At 37.2% G+C, this 23725-nt stretch overlaps 1 protein-coding gene across 1 annotated transcript in view; it reads left to right on the top strand.

Moving 5' to 3' along the window:
- LOC127156179 (uncharacterized) overlaps positions 1–23725 on the top strand; it is a 70731-nt gene that overhangs the window by 46666 nt on the left and 340 nt on the right. Inside the window, exons 4-6 of the mRNA XM_051098914.1 lie at positions 3066–3242; positions 15779–15838; positions 23354–23476. Coding sequence (XP_050954871.1) covers positions 3066–3242; positions 15779–15838; positions 23354–23476 — 360 coding nt within the window. The remainder of the gene's footprint in view (positions 1–3065; positions 3243–15778; positions 15839–23353; positions 23477–23725) is intronic.

Genomic DNA, 23725 nt, shown 5'->3' with positions numbered 1-23725 from the left:
ACTTGCCATTTTAAACCCATATTCACTTTCAATTTCAGGCCTTTAAAATACAGTTGTTGTGTAAATTAATGGCTAAAAACATTTTCTGTTTTCAGTTGAAAACTATGTTGGGTAAACACCCCTTAAAGGAACACTCCACTTTTTTCAACTCCCCTAGAGTTAAACAGTTGAGTTTTACCATTTTCGAATCCATTCAGCCAAGCTCCGGGTCTGGCGGTAGCACTTTTAGCATAGCTTAGCATAGATAATTGAATCTGATTGGACTGATAGCATCTCACTCAAAAATGACCATATATAATGACAGTATTTTTCCTATTTAAAACTTGACTCTACCGTAGTTACATCGTGGACTAAGACTGACAGAAAATGAGAAGTTGTGATTTTCAAGGCTGATATGGCTCTCATTCTGGCGTAATAATAAAGGAACTTTGCTGGTGTACCATGGGTGCAGCAGGCACAATGATATTACGCAGCGCCTGAAAGTGACCGGCACTACGTTTGTGTAGATGAAGAGTTGACGGCTGCGTAATATCATTGACCCTGCTGCACCCATGGTACGGCAGCAAAGTTCCTTGATTATTACACCAGAATGAGAGTATAGTTCCAAGCATATCAGCCTAGAAAATCACAACTTTTCATTTTCCGTCAGTTTTAGTCCACGATGTAACTACGGAACTCTCAAGTTTTAAATAGGAAAAATATTGAAAATCTTTGGTCATTTTTGAGCGAGATGCTAACGGTCTAATCGGATTCAATGATCTATGCTAACGTATGCTAAAAGTGCTACAGCCAGAAAATTAGGCTATTTTCAAAAAAAGTGGAGTGTTCCTTTAAGTCTTGAGTTTGGGTTTTTTTCAACTAGTGGACAATAGGGGAGCGTTTGGGAAACAGGTGGATGTTTTGCAATTTTTACAAAGATACCTTTACCTTTAACCAGCTGAATTTCATATTTTCACCCATCACCAAGTTTCACCCAAATTGTTTTGTTTGGATTTCATTTTCTGGTTCAAGGGCTTTGTATGCCCTTGTTTGCCTATTTTCGACATGCTCACAAAGGCTCTGTTTATTTAAAATACAGAAAAAAATAGTATTGTGAAATATTATTTCAATTTAAAATAATTTAATTTAATTTAATTTAATTAATTTAATTTAAAATTTAGGTTGTAATTTCTTATTTTTTGTGTTAGATGATCCTTCAGAAATCATTCTAATATGCTGATTTGCTGCTCAAAATAATTTATTATTTTCACAAATGTTTTTTTTGTGAGAATTTGTTGGCCCTGAAGGATTTTTTTCTGAAGAACAGCAGCAGTTTAACTGTTCAGGACAAACAAGGGACTCATGAACAACTATCACTAAACAGAAAAACAGCTGTGCATCATTCAGGTAACAACACTGTATTAGGAATCAAGGATGTAAACTTTTGAACAGGGTCATTTTTATAAATGCAACTTTCTCTCTCTCTTCCTTGTGGACTATATGTAAACATCTTTTATGTGAAATATGTTATTCAGTTCAGTATTAATTAGAAAAATAACATTCATTTTGTATGATCTCTATTTTTTTGGTCAAATAATTAACCTCATCTGTTGATTTTAATACAGTCAATCCATCAATCAATCAATCAATCAATCAATGTGTCCAGACGTGTTCTAACTTTATAATATGATACTAACAATTTGGCAGGTAAATATGCTTATTTGTCATGAAAATAATTTCAATATTAAATATTAGGTTTGATTTTTGTAGGTTTTTGTGGGGGACAAAATGTAAATCTGACATTTCTTTGTGAGATTCACTTGTCTGTTTTGTTGGTTTTTCAGTCCTCTCATAGTTACTTTATTTGTGATTATCAATCAACTTTATTCTGATTGCTGTCAGTAAGAGGGTTAGGCCGTTTTATAGTGTAAATTGGTGTCATAATTATGTAAAGATGCAGCAGTGCTGTTTCTCAAGAGTAATTACCTGTACTAAACTGATTGATGTGTCTCTTTTATTGAATGGCTGGAGTGTGTGTGTGCTTTACTGCTGGAGGAGAGTGTTTTTATAAGCGGTTTGTGTGATGAGAGTGTTTCAGTAATGAGGTCCCGCGGGACTCTCACCGGGTAATTACAGTCTCTATGAGATATTAAACTGTTTCCTGTGTCTTTTTGTTGGGCTTTAATTGCATGCAACAAGTAAGGCGAGTCTTTTCATTCTCTTCCATGGCACAAACGAATGTAACTCACATCATGTCTGTAAAAGAATTGTTTTATATGATAAATAGCATCACATAAGGGAATTTTAAGAGATGTCATGGAGAGCTGAAAGACTTCATGTCCTATTGAAATTGATCGCTGAGGTTTGTTTCATGTTGATGTGATGGGGGAATCACACTGGTTTTGCACTGTTCTTGTTTGAATTGATTTTTGAATATATTCATTTGAACTGTTAGCACCTAACCTGGATAATTCAAAATAGTGTCCATCATTTTGCATATTTAAATTTCAAAGCTTTTGTATTCTCTTGCAAAACGTTTGTGTTCAGCTAAGAAACTTTGCTTTTATTTGCAAAACATTTGTGACCCTGGACCACAAAAGTAGTCATAAGGGTCAGTTTTTTGAAATTGGGATTTATGCGTCATCTAATGAATAAATAAGTTTCCAATTCCGTTGTGACGATGAGCACTTATCAGGATCAACTAAACGCTGAATTTTTAAAAGTATGTGAAATATTTGAAGTTCATAGCATAAAATCTTTAAAATACGTCCAAGAGTTTTACATACCAGTCTGTTATTGTAAGGACATTTCCACACCCCTAAACACAAAACGAAACGTGATTGGTTGCTTTACCTGTCAGTCATATGACCTCTTTGGTGGGCCTAGGCCACTTAAAGTGGCTAAGGTTTCAAGACCTTCTGCCATCAGTCTGAAGATCTGGCTATGCGAGACTAGTAGTTCTGTAACTGTCATGGACCACTATGTGGTCTTTGAAATTAATTGAGATTTAATTTGAAATATTGTTAATTTAGTGTGTAATTTCAATGATTTGGCTGACATTTCAAATGTGTATTTGTGTATTTCAGATCTCATCAGACCAGGCGGAGGACATAAATTTATCTGTGATGTATGAGGACGTGATGCACAGCGATTCCAGTCGCAATGCGAGTCCCTGCGATGGCACTGAACTCAGCAGCAGCGACCTGCTGTCCTTAAAGAGTGACACCATATCTCTGATCAGCGAAGCGGCCATCTCATGCAAAGTTAGCACTATAAACACACACAACAATGTCTTTTTATCTTATGCCGGGTTCACACTGCATGACTGTATGGGGTCTCATCTAGTTGGACAACAGGATCAACACATTACACAACTTTTTAATGGGATGAATTGCCAACAACTCTGCCTTTGTCTACAAACTGCATTTCACAACCAAACACATATGAGAATTGATAGGGAAATAATGTAAAATCACATGAGAGATTCCTTTCAAAAACAGTAACCTGCAAAAAGCTTGCAGTCCAAGTTGTCTATACACTGATTTGGAGTGGAAAAATAAAAAAAGTAAATGAAAAACAATATAAAGGACAATGGTTGCTTGCTGATGTTTTGTTATAGGTCTATTATGACTCCTCTGACTGAATGGTCCCCTGCCCTGTATCTGCTCTCTTATTGGCTGTGGGTCTATGACTCCTCCCACTGAATGTTCCTTTGCCCTGTATCTCCCCTCTCATTGGCTGTAGGTCTTTGACTCCTCCCACTGAACGTTCCCTTGCCCTGTATCTGCTCTCTCATTGGCTGTGGGTCTATGACTCCTCCCACTGAATGTTCCTTTGCCCTGTATCTCCCCTCTCATTGGCTGTAGGTCCATGACTCCACCCAGTGAACTTCCCCCTGCCCTGTATCTGCTCTCTCATTGGCTGTAGGTATGTTACTCCTCCCACTGAACATTCCCTTGCCCTGTATCTGCTCTCTCATTGGCTGTGGGTCTATGACTCCTCCCACTGAATGTTCCTTTGCCCTGTATCTGCTCTCTCATTGGCTGTAGGTCTGTTACTCCTCCCAATGAACATTCCCTTGCCCTGTATCTCCCCTCTCATTTGCTGTAGGTCTATGACTCCTCCCACTGAATGTTCCTTTGCCCTGTATCTGCTCTCTCATTGGCTGTAGGTCTGTTACTCCTCCCACTGAACATTCCCTTGCCCTGTATCTGCTCTCTCATTGGCTGTGGGTCTATGACTCCTCCCACTGAATGTTCCTTTGCTCTGTATCTGCTCTCTCATTGGCTGTAGGTCTTTTACTCCTCCCACTGAACTTTCCCTTGCTCTGTATCTGCCCTCTCATTGGCTCTTGTAGGTCGCTGGTGATGTCATTTCCAGTCAAAACACATTTTACACTGCAGGACTGTGAGTCGTCAACAGGTCCTGATATTAAGCATGCCAAATATCTTACGGGGATCCACAACATGTCTTTGATAACACTCTACATGATTGTCCCTCGCATAAACGTGCAGCGAATAGCCTTTGATTTCAGATATTTGTCAGCAATTTTCATTGGGGCTGAAATGTTGCAGTGTGAACCCAGAATTAAACAGATTCCCTCTGCCAACCAAACAGCAGCACACTAATAACTACTCTGAATAACTTACCAACAACTTAACAACCCCTTGAACTCCCTGGCAGCCACCCACATTATTAAATTGTGTTTGCGAAATTTTTAATAATCAAGCACATATTAAAAAAAATGTAAAAATGTAGTTTTCTTTAGTAGCTCCGGCTTCATTTGATCAAACAGCATATGCTCATCATTACATACTCAAGTGCATCTCTGGCTTTGGCTCATCATGTTTTCTCAGCTTGTCTTTTGTAATCCTCTTAGAGACTCCTGTTTGTCCTGGCTCAGTGAATGTCTTAACCGTACAGTGAGTACGGTCACCCCGCTGATGAGGTCAGCCCGGTCTGCCCTCCTGTGTCAGATCTTAGCACGTTTTTAGACCTCTTGATTTGGGTCGACATACACAGCCGGTTACAGGTTTAAGCATGGTTTGTTTGTTTCCTTCTATGGTGTCACACACTCTCATTGAGTGATCTGAGTTCAATTTAAGTTCATTTCTCTAAAGAGAATTAATGGCATACCATATGTTACCACTGAAAATAACTTGTATTCTCTGTGATATTTGAATATATATATTTTTAATCAACATAAATATTCTGCATGAAAATTCTGCAAAATTTTTGCATCCGATTTGTCTGCTCAGACCAATGTGAAGTAACAGCAGATGAACGAAAATGCATATTTATTCTATGACAGTAGGTGGCGCTTATAGAAAAGTAGAAATAGGGTGGAACACAAAGGATGCGTTGTGCAAATTCACATTTCTTACATCAGTTTGTCATAGAGAAGAAAGGAAGTTTTATTATTATTATTATTATTATTATTTGAAAAAGTGGCACCAAGCATTATGTTTACATAACAACAACAGCTTTGGGCATGTGACCAAAAGCTTGAATCTTTTCCATTTTTTTTTTTTTTTTTTTTTTTTTTTTTTTTTTTTTGCAGTACAATGCAAACGATTGATGGAAGCCTGTTTCCACCACTGAATAAAGAATAAAACAAGGTAATTGCAACTTTTTATGCATCCCAATTCTGACTTTTTGTCTTGCAATTAAGTTTTACAAAAAGACAGAACTTGGAGATATAAACTTACAATGTGAGAAATATCTGACTTCTGATAATTCTGACTTCTTTTCTCAGAATTGTGAGAAATTACGTAATTATGTAAACTTGCAGTTGCAAGCTGTAAAGGCTAATTCTAAAAAAAAGAAGACATAATCCTGACTTTATAATCTCACAATCCTGACTTTATAATCGCAAATGTGTGTATATAGAGTCAGAACTGTGAGATTTAAACTCACATTTCTGAGAAAAAAAGTCAGAAGTGTAAGTCTGTATCTCGCAGTTCTAACTTTATTTCTCAGAATAGTTTATTTCTTGCAGTTCTGACTTTATAACTTGCAACTGCAGATTTATATCTGGCATTTCTGAGAGAAAAAGGTCAACATTTTTTATTATTTATTTATTTTTTTTTTTTTTTTTTTAGTGGTGGAAACAGGCTTCCAGAGAGATTAAACAAACAAACAAAGTTTATTGCATAGATTCTTTGGGCCTAACATTTGTCTTAGTGTGAACAGGCTTTAACATTGTCTTTTTAAACATTGTGAGCTCAGACTACTGTAGGTGGATTAATTTTTGGTTATGCATGATGATAGAGCTGCTTACATAGTTTACCCTTAAAATGTCAACCCTGTTACTATATCTATAGTAAATTATTGATTATTATGTTTTTAATAAACACCTAGTAGATACTGGTGAAGTGAACTGTAAAACTGTCAACCCTGTTACTATCAACAGTATTTGCTTTTCTGAAGCCATAATTCTATCCCAGCATGTGCCAATACATACAATTTAGCTTGAGATAACAATAAGCAAACATTTATCAACATTAAAGAAGCTGTCTGACACAATGTTTAAAATTACACAAAATTCTCAAAATTACATTAGAATGAGAAAGATCCATTAAGTGATCCATTAAAGATCCACAAAGCAACTACCATCCTATCAACCTCACTACCTTTTACCTTCCACTGATGCCTTAAGCCTGGTGCACACTGTATAATTTTGCCATCTGAGGCAAATTTCTGGGATCCTAAAGGATTTTTGTTGTCACAGGGCATTGTCATGGGTTTTTAGACGGTACTTGTTCTCTAAACTACGTTTTGAGTTTTGATTCTTATCACCCGATGTATGCGATTTCCATGTACCACTTTGGACTGGACTAACATCTCCATGTTTCTTAGGTGGGAAGGTCTGTTTTGTACAACTGGACGTTGCAGAGATCACACGCTCTGTATGCATACATTGATTATAGTCATTCAGTGGCAGTGAATCTCTTTGTAGTGAATCTTAGCCAGTGGTGAAAATTGTTGTCCAAAATCATTGTTAAAGGAGAAGTCCAAACAAAGATTCACATATAATGTACTCACCCCCTTATCATCCAAGATGTTCATGTCTTTCTCTCTTCAGTCATAAAGAAATTATGTTTTTTGAGAAAAAAAGTTTCTGCATTTTTCTCCATATAGTGGACTGATATGGTGCCCCGATTTTGAACTTCCAAAATGCAGTTTAAATGCAGCTTCAAACGATCCCAAATGCGGTTGTAAATGATCCCAGCTGAGGAAGAAGGGTCTTATCTAGCATAACAATAGGTTATTTTCATTAAAAAATACAATTTAAATAGTTTTTAATCTTAAACGCTCGTCTTGTGTTGCTCTGCCTGAACTCTGTGTATTCTGGCTCAAGACAGTTAGGGTATGTTGAAAAACTCCCATCGTATTTTCTCCCTTAACTTAAAAAAATCATTTCAAATCATCCTACATCACTGTAGAAGTACTGACACAGTCTTTGCAAAGTGAACATGCAAAGAAAATCAAACATTCTTAACAAAAAAAGTAAAACAGCGATATTGAAGTTGAGGGAGAACATGAGATGGGAGTTTTTTGACATACACTAACTGTCATGAACCGGAACAAAAATGGAGTTCTCACCAGAGTAAGACAAGAAGAGCATTTGACATTAAAAGGTATTTAAATTGTATTATTTTTATGAAAATAACCAATTGTTTTGCTAGATAAGACCCTTCTTTCTCACTGGGATCATTTACAACCACATTTGTGATCATTTAAAGCCGCATTTAAACTGTATTTTGGAAGTTCAAAATCGGGGCACCATATCAGTCCATTATATGGAGAAAAATGCTGAAATGTTTTCCTCAAAAAACACAATTTCTTTACAAAAAAGAAGACATGAACATCTTGGATGATAAGGGGGTGAGTACATCATATGTGAATCTTTGTTTTGGAAGTGGACTTCTCCTTTAATATACATCATGATTTCATGCTAGGCTGGAAGATTGCATATTGTGCATTTTCAGTACATTGTATCAATACAAAATATAACAAAGGTGGTGTTTTTTAAAGTTTGCAAACTCATTAACATCCATTACAAAAGTGAACTTTTCCCAATTTTGCTTGAGAACGCACATACAGAATGTCATTTCTGGTGTGCAACCGTCTTTGTCAACAATGAATCGCTGGAATGACTAGATGTTGGCTACAATTTATTGTACATTCTGTCAAAATCACTGTACATGGTAGCACAATTTGCCTGGTCTATATCTTTAAGATCACATCGCACAAACTATCATTGCGTTATTTTGAAGGATTTAAAAATTGTACAGCGTAGGAAAACATCTTGTATTGCAGTAACATCTCCACTAACATCCTGCTGAAAGAAAACATTAGGGCAGCCGTGGTAGTAATCCAGGCTGAAACAACAGATATTCTTCCTTCATCCTGTGATTTCACGCTTATCCAAGCCTGACCTCACTGCCACTCCTGGCAAAAAAAAGTTATGATGGTTTTTTTTTTTTTATATTCCAGATCAATGGCCTAAACCCGCGACTCCATAAAACGGTTGGTGTCAGGTGGAGCCAAGTCATTTTCTCTTAACTAAAACACCAGTGTTTTGCTACGCCACCTTCAATGCACATATATATGTAAGAGATAACACGCTACCAAATGAGAAAATGGCCCTTCTTAAATGACTAGCCAGTAAGCCGTTGTCGCTTGCCTCTGCGAACAAGCGCATTGAGAGGTTTTCGGGTGACCTTGCGCGCCGTCCTGTCACTTTGACAATGCCTGGGAACATTGTGGGGCAAGAGATCTTTCTCCCACAGGCAGACGGGATGTAAATGGGAGTAAATGGGTTTTTCATTTCTAAATGCCGTCTGATAATGGAAGTGGGTGGCATGTCAGATCACACACACATGAGCCTCTGTTGAAGATAAGGCCATTTGTACAAGAGCAGCGTCTGTGTGTGTGAGTGTGTTATCTTCACCCCTCTGTTACCGCAATTTCTATTCTGTTCCTGAAAGACTCATTTGAATTTCCTCATCATAACAGCCCTATGCTTGAACCTCAATTAATATGTTAATGTTGCTGTGCAAGGTTTTTAATTAGTATAAGATGAATCACATTGCATTTTGGGGACCTGATTATCGCTCTCAGATGCTTTGGGGGTGTCGTTTTGTTGTTACGTGACGCTTGTAATGGTTTTGTTCAGGGTAGAATTTTTCAAGCTTAAAGTATTTAATTTTCTAAATAGTTATGACTTATTTCTGCAAGACTTCTTCAGCAGAACAACTTAGCTGATAGTATCAGAGTACATAAAATGGATAGTTGGCCAGATCATCCCCTTTATGCAATACTATTTATTTGTTTATTTACACAAAAAGATATTACTTACTATAAAATGTGTATTGCATCACTGGATTCATAAGGATTACTTTTGCAATGTCTTTATCACCAGTGTGAGGCTGCAGAAAGAGAAACTAATGCAATCTGGACTGCAAGCTGGATAGGTTAGCCTTATTTATTTTATATTATATCAAATGACTGTTTTATGTATTGTTATTACATTTTTTTCTTTATTAAAACACACCCTCATATGCATTCCTTCATTGGTTTCTCTTCTATCCATCCTTCTCTTTTTCTCCCTCCCCCAACTCCTCTGTCTGTTTTTGTCCACTGCTATTATTTCCATCTCAGTAATCTGTTGAGGTACATTTAGTTTTGCGAGCGAGTTATTGAATCATAACTGTGATTTTAAAAGAGTAATTAAAGTTAAATGTGGCCCTGATGAGCTGCTCCTTCAGGAAATGTTGTGATATTAAATTATTTATGACTGGAGGGTCTCTGTACCATATGTAAATCATTTAGATATGCAAATGGCCCGCTAAATCTCATAGATTATGAATAAAAATGTACTATTCCCATGTTTAGCTCTGGGCTTTTAATCACAGAATTACTTTTCTTTTTGTTCATGCCTGAAGTCATACTAATCACGCGCTCGAAACACTAAATAAGACACCAACTATTATATGTGTATAAACAGTTCAAAAAACAAAATCAGTATAATACCACTAATATATATATATTGTATGTTGACATTGACACTACACTTACATTGCTCCACAAGTATGTGAAAACAGAGTTCAAATGTTAAAAGTGCAAATGCATTCTCAGTGCCACCACAAGGGGAGCTGTCATAAAAATGAGAATTGTCTCATGACATTCCATATATTGTATGCTGTTATTTTTCTAAGATCACACAACCAACCTGAGGCATGAACTTGAGAGCCCGCAGTCATTATGAACCATTGTTGTATAGAATAAAATCGACATGAAGCTTTTCTAAATCTCATCCTATTATCCTCTTTTACAAAGTCTTGATTTTGTTTTGGGGGTGTATTAGAACATGCTTAAATGCTTGGTGGTTCGAAAAACATAACATTTTACGTTATTACAATACATTTCTCCCAGCCTGGCACATATGGCTCAATTAGTGCCGGGTTTAATAAAGTTCTGCCTTCCGAAAAATGAAATGTGTTGTGATTGGCGAACAGCTTAGACGGTATTTCAGTACAACTGTTAGCGCAAGCTATATTAAAGTGATTGTTACGTTTTAAATATGGTTATTTTTCTTACAAAATCCCATCAATTCACTACAGGAGGCCTTTATTAGCCCCCCGGAGCCATGTGAGGCACTTTTTATTATGGATGGATGCATATTATTGGACTTGTTTTGGACTGATGAGGAGAAACACCCATCTGTACCATTCTAATGCTTAGGAGTGCCAGGATAAATATTAATGTAAAATTCGTCTGAAAGAAGGAAGTCATACTGTACAACTAGGATGCATGATATGCTATAGTAGTGTTGGGTCCTATTGCCAGTACATGGTATTATTGTGCTAATTTATTTAATTATTTTACATATTTAGGTTAATTGCCCGAAACCAGCTCCAGCATAAGGCTAAAAACAGCCTAACATTATCAAAGAACATCATCACTGATTAACCTAGCTCATTCTAGTGCACAATTACAAAAACGCTTGTGTTATAAGTGGAGCTATCTACACTGTATGATGAATAAGTCTCTTACCACACACTGCACACGTCTGTTGAGCGTTATGGCTCCGACATGGCAACCGGAGTAGATCGTGGCTTCGGCATGTGTTTCGACCCCCATACGTCTGCGGCACGTTACTGCTCTAAAGCGGCTACTCTAGTCAGTGCTTGTGTTTATACTCGTTGCGCTGCAGCTTGTTGAAGCGGTTTTCCATGCTGCATTTTAGGCTAATCCCCCACCTCGTCCCTACCCTCCCTCCAACAGTTTGAATTTCCGTGGGCGGGATTTAATTGAATGATATGCTAATGGACCGCATTGTGACATCATTGAATGCGGAAAACAAATGCTGTAGTCAATTTGCTGTAGTTTGTTGTAGGACTTTTTAAAAACAAAATATCTCGATTTGGAGTGGACTTTGAGATTTGTAACATTGTAGATCTTTTTTATGCCCAAAGATACACACTACACACTGACTGAAGTTCAAAAAGTGAAAAAGCATAATAGCACCCTTTTAAATAAATGTTCACTAAAGTAATATGCCATTAAAAGGCTATGCTATACAACAGCCATTTACAAAGAACGTGTGAGCAGTGGAATGGGATTTTTTTTTTTTTTAATTAGATTATATTAACTTGTGTGCCACATTTTTGTGCAAGACACTGCTAAAGACGCTAATACAACAGTCAAGATGTCCATCTAGTGAGTGTTTACAATGGGAAAATAGTGCAATGGAATGCAAAAATGTTTTCTGTGTGAACAGACTCTAAAATGAAAAAGAAAATAGGACTGGAGGTGACAAAATACCAATACTGAACAGCGTGGTCTCATTGATTATATGTAGGTATTATTACGTAATATTTACAAGCACAAACATAATTTTTTGTGCGTTTTATTGATGCTAAAACCTACAATTTAGATGTATTTCAACGTACAAATCGCTACATATTTTTAGCTAAAAAAGTAAAATATTTAAGTATCTTTTATATCATTGATATTCATATCAATGCATTTATTATTTTATCAATAAGCGACTGTGATTTTTAGACTCCTTAACCTACCCCCAAATCTAAACCTACCCATTTTATAGTGAATATAAAATGTAATTGACCAAGATATTCATGGAAATGACTGTTTTAGTAACAATATAACATTTAAAATATTTTTATAGGCGCTAATTCCACACCTACTTCTAAACCTAACCGTAACTATTCCTGTACAGTATAAAGAAAAACATGACAGACAGATAAGTGCAATCACAATCATAAATTATTGTGAAAATATCAAAAACATTACCAAAAGTACTCCAAATGAATATGCATTGCAGTCGCAGTTCTCCTGGCAGATTAACAACTGAAGTTGTTAATCGCTGAAAATATATCCCGATCCACTCCGTGAAGGCACGCATTTCTCATTCAAACACACCTCACCAGAAACACAGCAAGTTGCAATCTGTGATGAAGTAGGTAAGAGCCAATGAGCATTTGATTATCCTGCCATAAAACTTGTTCTTTCTTGATGCGGCAACACCTGCGTCCCAATGTGCATACTATCCATCCTAAATTCTATGTGATAGTAGTAATTTTCAATACTATTTAGGGCAGATACAGTGGATAGTATGCACATTGGGATGCAAGGAACATTTGGATATGTAAAGAGCGTGTCAGTGCGGGCTTTGATGCTTATGTTGATGCTTATTTATAAAGGAATGAATCTGGGACTGTTTCCACTCAATCATATGGATTTTGAAGATTTGGATTACAGCGCATGAATAATATTGATTCCTTTTGTAATAATGTTTGGTTTTCTGTGTATTTTATGGTTTTATTGTCAGTCACAGCATGTTGGAGAAAACACCTTTTGTGTCCCATGGCAAAGAAAGTAAATTACATAAATGGTTAAACAATTGCAGAAATGTTATTAATTTTAAGGGTTTACAGTGTAGGCCTATTCTTAGAAACAAGCTGGCAGCAGAAATCCCACCGAACAGAACGAAAGGTTGTCATCAAGTTCGTATTACTTCATATTAAGTAAACAATTTTTAACAATGCAATTGATAACTTGCTATTGTTCTGCCTACAAATTTGTGTCAGAGTTGAACTCGATGTGAAATTCACATAGGGAAATTCCTAGCGTACATTGCTAAGTAATGTAGCAAATTGGCACATTAGTGTATATATGGTCACAGGCGGGTTTATTGCCATTTTACACTAACTTCGAGTGTGGCTTATTCCCATATTTAGTGCAAATTTGTATAGACCAATTTCGAGCAGACGTCACAGTTACGTCACTTGCAGCTGCGCGCGCATAGTGGTTGCAGAAAAACACTGGTAACAAGTGGAGAGAAACGGGAAAAATCCAAGAGATAAAATGTATTGTTGTGCCTTTGGATGTCAGAATTGAAATGCAAATCATTTTTATTGAATACTGTCGTCAAAACTGCCATTTGAAGCTAAGCATAGACTTTTAAACAGACAGACTATGGGTGAAACCTGCTATGATTACTCTACTTTTAAAGCATAAATTGGATTTAAACAATAATATTCACATATGCAGTTCATAGGGGACATATTATATTAGACCTACAGTTACAGCATGAAATACTATTTAAAGCTGTAACATTTTACATTAACCTATTTTATTCCACATATTCTGACTTTTTTCAGTATCTCGTATTTTGGACTTTATAACTTGATTTAACTCAACAATAGCGAGTTTGTCCATTCTGAGGGGGAATAGTCAGAAGTGTGGGATATAAACTCAAAAGAGAGAATGGCAAGTTTTTTTTTCTTATCAGAATTGTGAGATATAATAAAGAATAAAGTCAGAATTTTGAAATCTAAATTCAGATTTACCTTTTTTATTCTTTTATTCCATGGCTTCCATTGACTGCCACTTGAAAACAGTAATTTTCTCATGAGATCAGATTGAACGATCAAAACGTAGAGTCAGAACTATCCATTTTTAAAAAGTGCAGACCTCATACTAACTAAATTGAGATAGACCTCTGGTAAAAAAAGGAAAAGAGGAAAAAAAAAAAAAACTATAAATATTGAAAGCTTTCACTTTCACCATTTTTTTTCTGGAAGTGGAGTGTGTTTCAGATTCAGAGAGGACTCTCTGTCTGACAGTAGAGCGGTGTGAAACTGCAGGCTTTTCTAGCTGTCAGAGCCCCACATTTCACCACTGTTTGACAGGAGAAAGAGAAATAGACTGGCTGTTTGTGTGGAGAAGGAGAGAAAGACTTTGTGCTAAAATATGGCCATTTTGTTCAGGGGTAGATGCGCATTATTTATTCAGTTTTTGTTTTCCCTTCATATTCTGTTGATCTCATTCTCTTACATCCTACTAGAAATAGACGTGGATGTTTATAAAAATATGTAAGTATGTAAGAGTTTGAGAAATTGTTCCCTTGTTTCCACTATATTCTCCAGTGATTGCTCATTTGCCATTTAACTCACATTTCCTGTAGTGTCTAGATGTCCATCATAACATCAGGAGGCTCCACATAATGAGACACAGAGAGATGAGCACTTGAGTGGCATCATACAAGCTGTACAAGCACAGAATTATCTGTCATTTTCTCTGATGTTAGTCAAGGTTCTTACCAAAAGCAGATATAATTTTATGTTTCATGACTATTTTACACTCTGACCCTTATAAATGATCAGAATATTTTTGCTATTGTACATTAAAAATGTAAATGCAAATGAGAGTTGTCATATGTTAATGAACTTGTAGTTGTGATGTCATAACCATGAATATTCCAGAATGAATTTTTACAGTGTAAAGGAGAAGTCCACTTCCAGAACAAAAATGTACAGAAAATGTACTTACCGCCTTGTCATCTAAGATGTTCATGTCTTTCTTCAGTTGTAAAGAAATTGTGTTTTTTGAGGGAAACATTTCAGGATTTTTCTCCATATAATGGACTGATATGGTGCCCCAATTTTGAACTTCCAAAATGCAGTTTAAATGCAGCTTCAGACAATCCCAAATGATCCCAGCTGAGAAAGAAAGGTCTTATCTAGCGAAACAATCTGTTATTTTCATAAAAATAATACAATTTAAACACTTAAATCTCAAATGCTCATCTTGTCTTGCTCTCCCTGAACTCTGTATTCTGACTCAAGACAGTTAGGGTATGTCGAAAAACTCCCATCATATTTTCTCCCTCAAAATCATCTTACATCGCTGCAGAAGTACCGACCCAGTCTTTGCAAGGTGAAAATGCAAAGAAGATCAAACACCCTTAACAAAAAAGGTAAAAAGATTTTGAAGTTGAGGGAGAACATGCGATGGTTTTCGACATACCCTAACTGTACTGAACCGGGACAAAAACAGAGTTCAGGGAGAGCAAGACAAGATGAGCATTTGACATCAAAAGTATTTAAATCTTTTTTTTTTTTTTTTTTTTTTTTGAAAATAACCAATCGTTTCGCTTGTACCTCAATGGGCATCATTTACAACCGCATTTGTGATTGTTTGAAGCTGCATTTAAACTGCATTTTGGAAGTTCAAACTCGGGGCACCATATCAGTCCATTATATGGAGAAAAATCCTGAAACGTTTTTCTCAAAAAACAATTTCTTTATGACTGAAGAAAGAAAGACATGAACATTTTGGATGACAAGTGGGTGACTACATTATCTGTAAATCTTTGTTCTGGAAGTGGACTTATCCTTTAAATTTAATAGATGGTCATTATGTACTTTACAGTTTTTCGCATAAGAAATATATTTATTTATTTTTTCTCTCTCCATGTGTTGTATAGAGTGATGAACAGGAGGGACCTGAAGAGGACACTCGGAGCGTCACTGCATCTTCAGTTATGGTATGTCAATCAATCAATCAATCAATTAATCAAGCAATGGTATTTAATTATTTGGGTGGTATTTTCTACCTAGTCTCATGGCAAAAACATACCTGGGAGCACTTTTTTGTGGGACACAAAATACATACCAATAAGTACATATCACTGCAGTTTCCAAAAGAAATGAACACAGAGGCAGTAAAACTCTGACACCTTTTATTCCTTTTCACACAAAGTATGATTTACAGAGTATCAATTAATAAAGCATAATTTTCACACAGTTACTTGAAGAATATGTTTTCAAATAGTCGTTGTCTTTGTTATCAAACCACACATTTGAAGTCTAAACAAGTATATTCTCGCTTAAAAAAAAAAAAAAAAAAATACTCTTCACCATGAGCGTCCACCGTGACACTCATTGTGAGGAATACCACAAGCACAGTGATACAAATTATGAAACATCCGAGGACCAGAAAGGACTGTTTTAGAAATGCACATAAAAATCATCAAATGTATGTTACATTGTATTACATCACACTTCATTGTATATAACGCAGCAGGAACTGCTAGTACCATAAATCAATAAACCATACCACGCAGTGTTTTGGGAAGAGGATTGAGCTCTATTTCAGTCTTTTTTCTCAGAGCATTTCCTTGCAGAGCATACAAACAGTCTTCTCCCAGAACAGCATGTAGGCGGTTGAAGGACAGCCCCCTCAGTGAACGCTTGCGTTTTTTAATTATCGTGGAGGTGACACCTCTTCCCCGAGCATCTCTCACCTGAGCTGTAAACAGGGCTGTGAACTTTGCCGTCAGCCGCGCGACCCTGAGTGTCATTGATGAAGGGAAAAGCTCATTAATACACACCCAGCGAGAGACAACACAACACGGCCAGCTGAGAAACCCTCAACATGCCCATATAGCCCATTTCTGAAGCGTCTTTAAAGCACTTCAGAAAGATACAGTTTCATTTTAGTAAGCATGACACTCTCAGAGATAGGTCTGATTAATTGCTGTATAGTTTTTTACACTTTTGATGTTATTATGTGTTGGTTACAGAAAGCATTTGAGCATTTACACCTTAACACAAGCTTACAGTGACCTGGATGTGTCAAGCTTAAAAAAAAAAAACAATCACAAAAGCATGATAAAAGTAGCTCATATGACTTCTGAGACCAACAGAATAGTCATATTATGCTGATGACAAAGCTAATTTGCTAATGCCATAGCTCTCAAATCTCACGCTTATGTTTGCACATATTCAAACATCAAATGTGCCACTTTTAGAAAGTTTTGGTCTGATCTGGTCCTCCTGGGAAGTTGCAATTTCAATGTCAGGCATGTTAGAAATTACATTTTTATTTCTTTTACAAAGGTGTAGATCAGGGGTGCCCAACCCTGTTCCTGGAGATCTACCTTCCTGCAGAGTTCAGCTCCAACCCTGATCAAACACACCTGTATGTAATTATCAAGTTGGTTCAGGTGTGTTTGATCAGGGTTGGAGCTGAACTCTGCAGGAAGGTAGATCTCCAGGAACAGGGTCGAGCACCTCTGGTGTAGATTGTATTGTTGTATATTCTTTCGTAATTACTCAATACAAAAAATGTTGAACATGCAACTAGTTTCATTGTGCCAGACTTACAGCAGAAGATCTGGACTGTCCAAGAGATCATATGACTGACAACCACTCAAAGACAGTTAGGGTATGTCGAAAAACTCTGATCGTATTTTCTTCGAAAAAAATCATTTTAAAAATCATCCTTCATCACTGCAGAGGAACAGACCCAGTCTTTGCAAAGTGAACATGCAAAGAAGATCAAACACCCTTAACAAAAAAGGTAAAACAGCGATATAGGGTGATTTTGAAGTTGAGGGAGAACATGAGATGGGAGTTTTTCAACATACCCTAACTGTCATGAACTGGGAAAAAAAAACAGTTTAGGCAGAATAATACAAGACTAGCGTTTGAAATTAAAAAGTATAGAAATTGTATTATGTTTATGAAAATAGATCGTTTTGCTAGATAAGACCCTTCTTCCTCGGCTGGTATCACAACCTGCACTTTGGAAACTTAAACTGCATTTTGGAAGTTCAAACTCAGGGCACCATATCAGTCCATTATATGGAGAAAAATCCTGAAATGTTTTCCTCAAAAAACATAATTTCTTTATGGCTGAAGAAAGAAAGACATGAACATCTTGGATGACAAGGGGTGAGTACATTGTCTGTAAATTTTTGTTCTGGAAGTGGACTTCTCCTTTAAGTCTCGCATCAGAAACGAGTGATGGAAACACCAAATTTTCAGTAAAAAAGTTTTTACGCTCACTTGAGATAGTTTCAGACTTGTGCGAAAAAGGGTTCATGCGAATAATTGGAGATGGAAATGCATTTGCCTCGATGCACATCAAAAAAGTCATGACTTTGCACTACGGGACAGCATAACCTGACTAACCAGTAGACCGATCTCATTGCACAAGCATCTGAAATGTTGTAATGGTCATTGTGAAATGCCAGAGGAAAGTCTGTCATGAAAACATTTCTCTGTAATTGCCTTCTAGAACTGTCTTACACGAAAGTGTTCCCAAACAGCAGGCAACAACCTCATAAAGCAATGGCCACATTTTTTGTATTTCACAAGTAATTTATTATATATGAAAATGATTACATTTAGTGGCATCTCCTACTCTTCTTAGTGATATGTAGTGGCAGGTTATCAGGAAGTGATGAATTTGTTCTATTTGATTCTATAGACAGAAATGTTTTATGCAATATTCTAATAACTTTGAATGGAAACCCAGTTATTGACGCTGCAAACTCGACATTCTTTTGGAAATCTAGTGTTTATTAGATTGTGATAAGTGCTCACTGTCACAGTTGTAAACATGAAGGTTTGCTTCTTCAGTGAGGGGGTTTGATGTTACAACGGCTTTGTTTCCAGTCACACCGTTAAAGAACATGCCACACATTTATGGAAATCCTGCAGAATTCAACCAATCAGATGATGGCTTTGAAACTCCTGAAGGGTTTCCCATTTTGTGTGTCTTATGCAGTTAGCACTCACTAACTTGGGCTTAAAGAAACTTCAGAGTTTCCCACTCGTAATTTAATTTTTTTTAGAAGCCAAGTGCATTCAACTCCTAAATACAGTCTTTCTGACTTGACTCGAATGCACCAAAAGTTTGGATCCAGGAGACTTAGGTCTGTTTTGTGTTCATGTGTGCTGAGAAGTCCAACTACAGTGGCAGGTTTGCATTGCATTTTCACTCTGACAGTATTTCTGCAACGTTAAGGCTGCGTCCCACTAGCCGACTCCAAACTACTTGATTTCAGTCCGAGTGCCACTCTTACAGACTGTTTTTGTTGAAATATCTCTCTCTACTGTCACAGGCCTGTCACACTCACCGATTAAGAATGGAAGAGGGGTGACAAACTAAACAACTGGCCCTGACATTTCTCTCCCACTCCCTGACACACAAAGCTTACAGAAATAAGAACTATACGTCAACACAAACAATCAATGTAGAATTGAATTAGGATGCAGCTCATGAAATGACTTCAAATGTGAAGATTTACATTCATTAATCTTTTATATTTTAGATCATGTTGGTTTGAAATGATGGTGAAGGTGAGTAAAAGCTGACAGAATTTGAATTTTTGGTGAAATATTTGTTTAAAACCCAAATTATATTTCAGTGTTTATAAATTTCGTCATCAGCATTGTTACTGTATTCTCACAGCCTGTTTTTTTTTTTTTTCTTTCTTTTTTTTAAACTTGCACAATTAGTTGGTCCACAAGGGGGCAACACTGGCTGGGCTGTTGCTGCACAGAAAAGCAACTGTAGGATAAAACAACAACAACAACAAAACTACCGGAGACCGCAATGTTTACATCAAAACTAGTGAAGTATACTTTAGGCTTCCACAACCAGGCAATACAGAGAATCAAAAACTGGGCTTTTATGATTTATGCCCATGAGTTTTGAGGCCACATAATAAACTACATCATAAACTTGCTGCTGGGAGCATTTCTTTCAAAATGGATGTCAGAAGGCAACAGAGCTATAAACAACCAGAGACATTAATTTCAGAATAAACGAGGGGAGTTTGTCTCTTGTAAACTTTCATTTTAACTTTGCTGTAAACTTTATTGGCTGGGTACCAACTGGCCTGCCAATTACAGCTCCTTTCTCTTGTTAATTTTATGTTGGGGTGATAAATTCTCAGCAGGGCTCGAGTCCTGACCTCAACCTTACCTACTTCATTCATAAAGAAACCTCCGTCAGTACACCCCGTTTGAAAGAACAGATTGTTGAAGGCATCACAAAATATGTAACAGAGGACCAATTTGTTTTAATTCTGTCAGTGGTGCATTTACACCCACGCTATGCTTCTTGAGTTTGGCTAAACTAAGCTAATGAATCAGTAGCTGACTCACATCACTGACTGTGCGTAGCATATAAGCTACAGCATGCTTCTCCTCCTTCCCCGGTGTCCACACAAAGGGCACAAAACTTGCTGATATGGTATCTGCTCTCCCAGCGAGCGGGACACTGACCTAGCTGTCTCATTCTGCCAATGCTAACAGAGTGAGCGCCCCGGATCAGCCATTTCCACGTTAGCATTCAATGTCTGAACAGGCACCTTCAGCGAAACCACGCTGAGATGAGTTCACCAGGCCGTTGGGTTTGGAGCGCCAACACGGCACTTCCCATGTTCAAGAATAGACCTGACTCACCTCCAGCTCACTCGTGATTTAGCATATTGTTATTGTTAGCAAAAATATTGCATTTTTTAAACACCCTACTTATACGTGAACAAATTAATTTGCATTTCATGCAGAGCATGCATAGTTTGTCAAATGGCTTGAGGCCTTTGCTCTGGTCTTGATGTCAAAACATGCAAGACATGCACATGTTAAATAATCTAAGGTTTTGTTGACACCATCAAGAGTTTTCTAAACTTAGTAATATCCACCTTTTTCTTCAACGTAGAAGTAAGCCTATGGGCAAGACTTCTGGTTCATTAGCTGCTATAAGGAAGTAACGAAAAGAATAACATCGTGTAGTAAACGGTAAAACTGTTTGCACTACAAACCAGTATAACCAGCATAATTAAGATAATATGTTAAAATGATATGGTAAGACACATCAATTTGCAATATCAAACAGCAAAACAAGCTTTTTTTGTACAGCTAAAAATAGCTGGATGTTGATGAGACCAGAAGCCAAGCCCATAAAATTTACAAATGGCCACACTCGCTTTTACAGGAAAAATAAGGTGGATGAAAATTGTTTTGTTAATTTACATTTTGTTGTTGTTGTATTGTTATTCTATGCCATTTACAAGTAATTTTTCTGTAAAATAAAAGGTGCCAGAACCAATAGCTTTGTCGGAAGCACTCCAATACACAGCGCGGTTTTACAAAATTGAATCCCTCTTCACTGTCCTGGTACAAAAATGTCAAAAAATAAAAATAATATTTAAAAAATAAATTAAGAAATAAATAAAAATTAATAATTAAATCTTAAAAATGATAATATAATATCAGTATATTTCACTGTGCAACATTATTCAGTTTTAATATTTGAGTGGATATAATTATACCTTCAGAAACAGGTAACAGGGTTAATAATGGGTTGACCACCAAAAGTCATGCGCTACAAGGGCTACATGCGCTACAAGGTGCTTGTTAGAAATCGTAATTTGTTAACATAATCTGTTCTTCAATTGTTTACAAAATTGTAGTAACAGGGTTGACGTTTTAAGATCGTTTCCAACTGACACATATAACAGAATGTAGTGCTGGAGTTGAAAAGGACTTGTACTTGGAAAATTCACATTTTGGAAGGATAAAAATATTTTTATAGAATGGTTATTACTTTAAATGGCATAAAATAGGGTGGTAACAGGGTGGATGCATAATGTGTAGGGGCTATTTAAGCATTTGTTAACACTAAAAAATAAATGTCCTATCGTTGGCCGCAGTTCTTAGTGAATTTCTCCCAAAGTATTTAAGCATATCAATGACATTTTTTTGTGTTTAATGGCTGTTTTAAAGATGTTCACATGGTTTTCCAATAATAATGGCCTCTTAGAGACTTGAGGCATGTAAAAACAACTTGTTGAAGAAAACAACTAAAAAAACACCTGGAGCAGGAAAATGGAGCGCTGACATCTGATCCGTCTGAGAGCGAGAGTTCAGATGCTTTCATGTGTCCATAAGGACTGAAGCAAGACGGGCAGTCTTAGAGCGATATCTCGCAATGTCCATCACTGCAGCAGTTTGTCTTCATCAATCATCTCGCTGTTTGTTGACCATAGCAACAGGATGTCACAGTTATTTTTATAGATCTTGTTATTGGGGTCTGCCCTCTCACAGCAGGAATTTCCTCAGCACAAGGCATCATGGGATGTGGATGTGAGTGTGCTTGTGACGTATTTGTTGACGTATCTTTATTCTCTCATGGATTGAATTTCCAGGAAATATTTCATCATCTTGATCAAATAAGTAAGCGTTATGAGCATGTTTGAATGCTCCCATGATGCCCAACACAGCTTTTTGATGTCACACTGTATCAAGTGGTGCTGTATCTGGTTGCTTTCTAATGAGCTGCCTGTAATTAGCAGCTTATGTTATCTGGCATTGGGTGCTACCAGCAGACAGATGAATGGAATCACGTCAGTGTTTTCTCGTCTGGAGACACAGCTGAAGTTTAAGAGTCAAGGTCACGCAGACCCCTCGCCTTCATCTGTCAGCTCCTTTTGATCTGCAGACGCTTTCCTCCGTCTTTCTGCACGCTCTGCCTTTAACACGGGGTCAGAGGTCAAGGCCGTAGGATCCCAGCCTTCTTTTCCACTCCTAGCTTTCCTTTCTCTCTTTGTTTGTTTCTAATATCGCCCCGTGAAGTATTTGTTTATTTTAAGGGTCAGATCTATATTCCTTCAGCTTTTATCAGATACATATGCCAATATCCACGCTCGGCTCCTGCTCCTAATCGGCAGCCCCTCGGTTGCCATGTTGAATCAATGTTTTGAACAGAAATGCAATAATGTCAAGACCTTCGCAGCGGGGGTTTCAATTTGTCATATCATAAACAGGTGCTAAACATGAGGATTAGCGGTGTTGAGATCCACGGCCTTCCCTTGGATCGTGTTATCTGGGTATTGGATCCCTGACGCGTTCTGTCAGATTGAACAACGGGGCCCTTGTGCTGGCCACGGGCGTCTGCAGGGCCCCAGACTTGGTCACAGGTCACTGATCAGTGTGACAAGAAACTCTGTCTGGTTCTGTTTAGAGGGAGGCTGCCTGGAACCGACCTCAGATTAGAAATGAGGAGAGGTCAAAACAAGAAGGAGCTGAAGGCAGTATTATAACTGATTTTCACACTGCAGGAATAATAGTACACTGCTTACTGCATAGCATGTTCTGTATACTACAATTTTTATTTCTGCCTCCTATTTATAGGTCTTATAGGTGGACCCCTATTCTTGCACGCTCCCTTCTCAATCTTTATATCTTCCATGTCTTGTTTGTAGTCTCTGTTTCATCGGGTTCAGATGGACCCCACTGAGAGGGAGTGGCTGCGGTGTGCAGCTTTGGGAAATGCTACTGCTCTGTACCTGCTTCTGCAACAGGACCCTACGCTCATCTCCAAAAAGGTGAGACTTCACCAATCCAAATGTTTCTGTAACTGAAAAACACTATTTCATTTTCTGCATAAGGTGCCAGTGCTACTATTTTCCTGATTATCAGTAATTTGTGTAGTGACTGCAGGATTGCAGTGGTTGTGTTTCCTGAGTTGTAAGGGTCAAGCTAATTAGGATGAGGATTACGTTACCACGCAGAACCAGAGCGTGTCTCTTTTGAAGATTTAGGGCAGGATGAAAAGACTCGGACAGGAACTGATT

Source organism: Labeo rohita, chromosome 25, assembly GCF_022985175.1.
Source record: "Labeo rohita strain BAU-BD-2019 chromosome 25, IGBB_LRoh.1.0, whole genome shotgun sequence".
NCBI classification, from domain to species: domain Eukaryota; kingdom Metazoa; phylum Chordata; class Actinopteri; order Cypriniformes; family Cyprinidae; genus Labeo; species Labeo rohita.
This window is presented reverse-complemented; position numbering and strand designations above follow the sequence as displayed.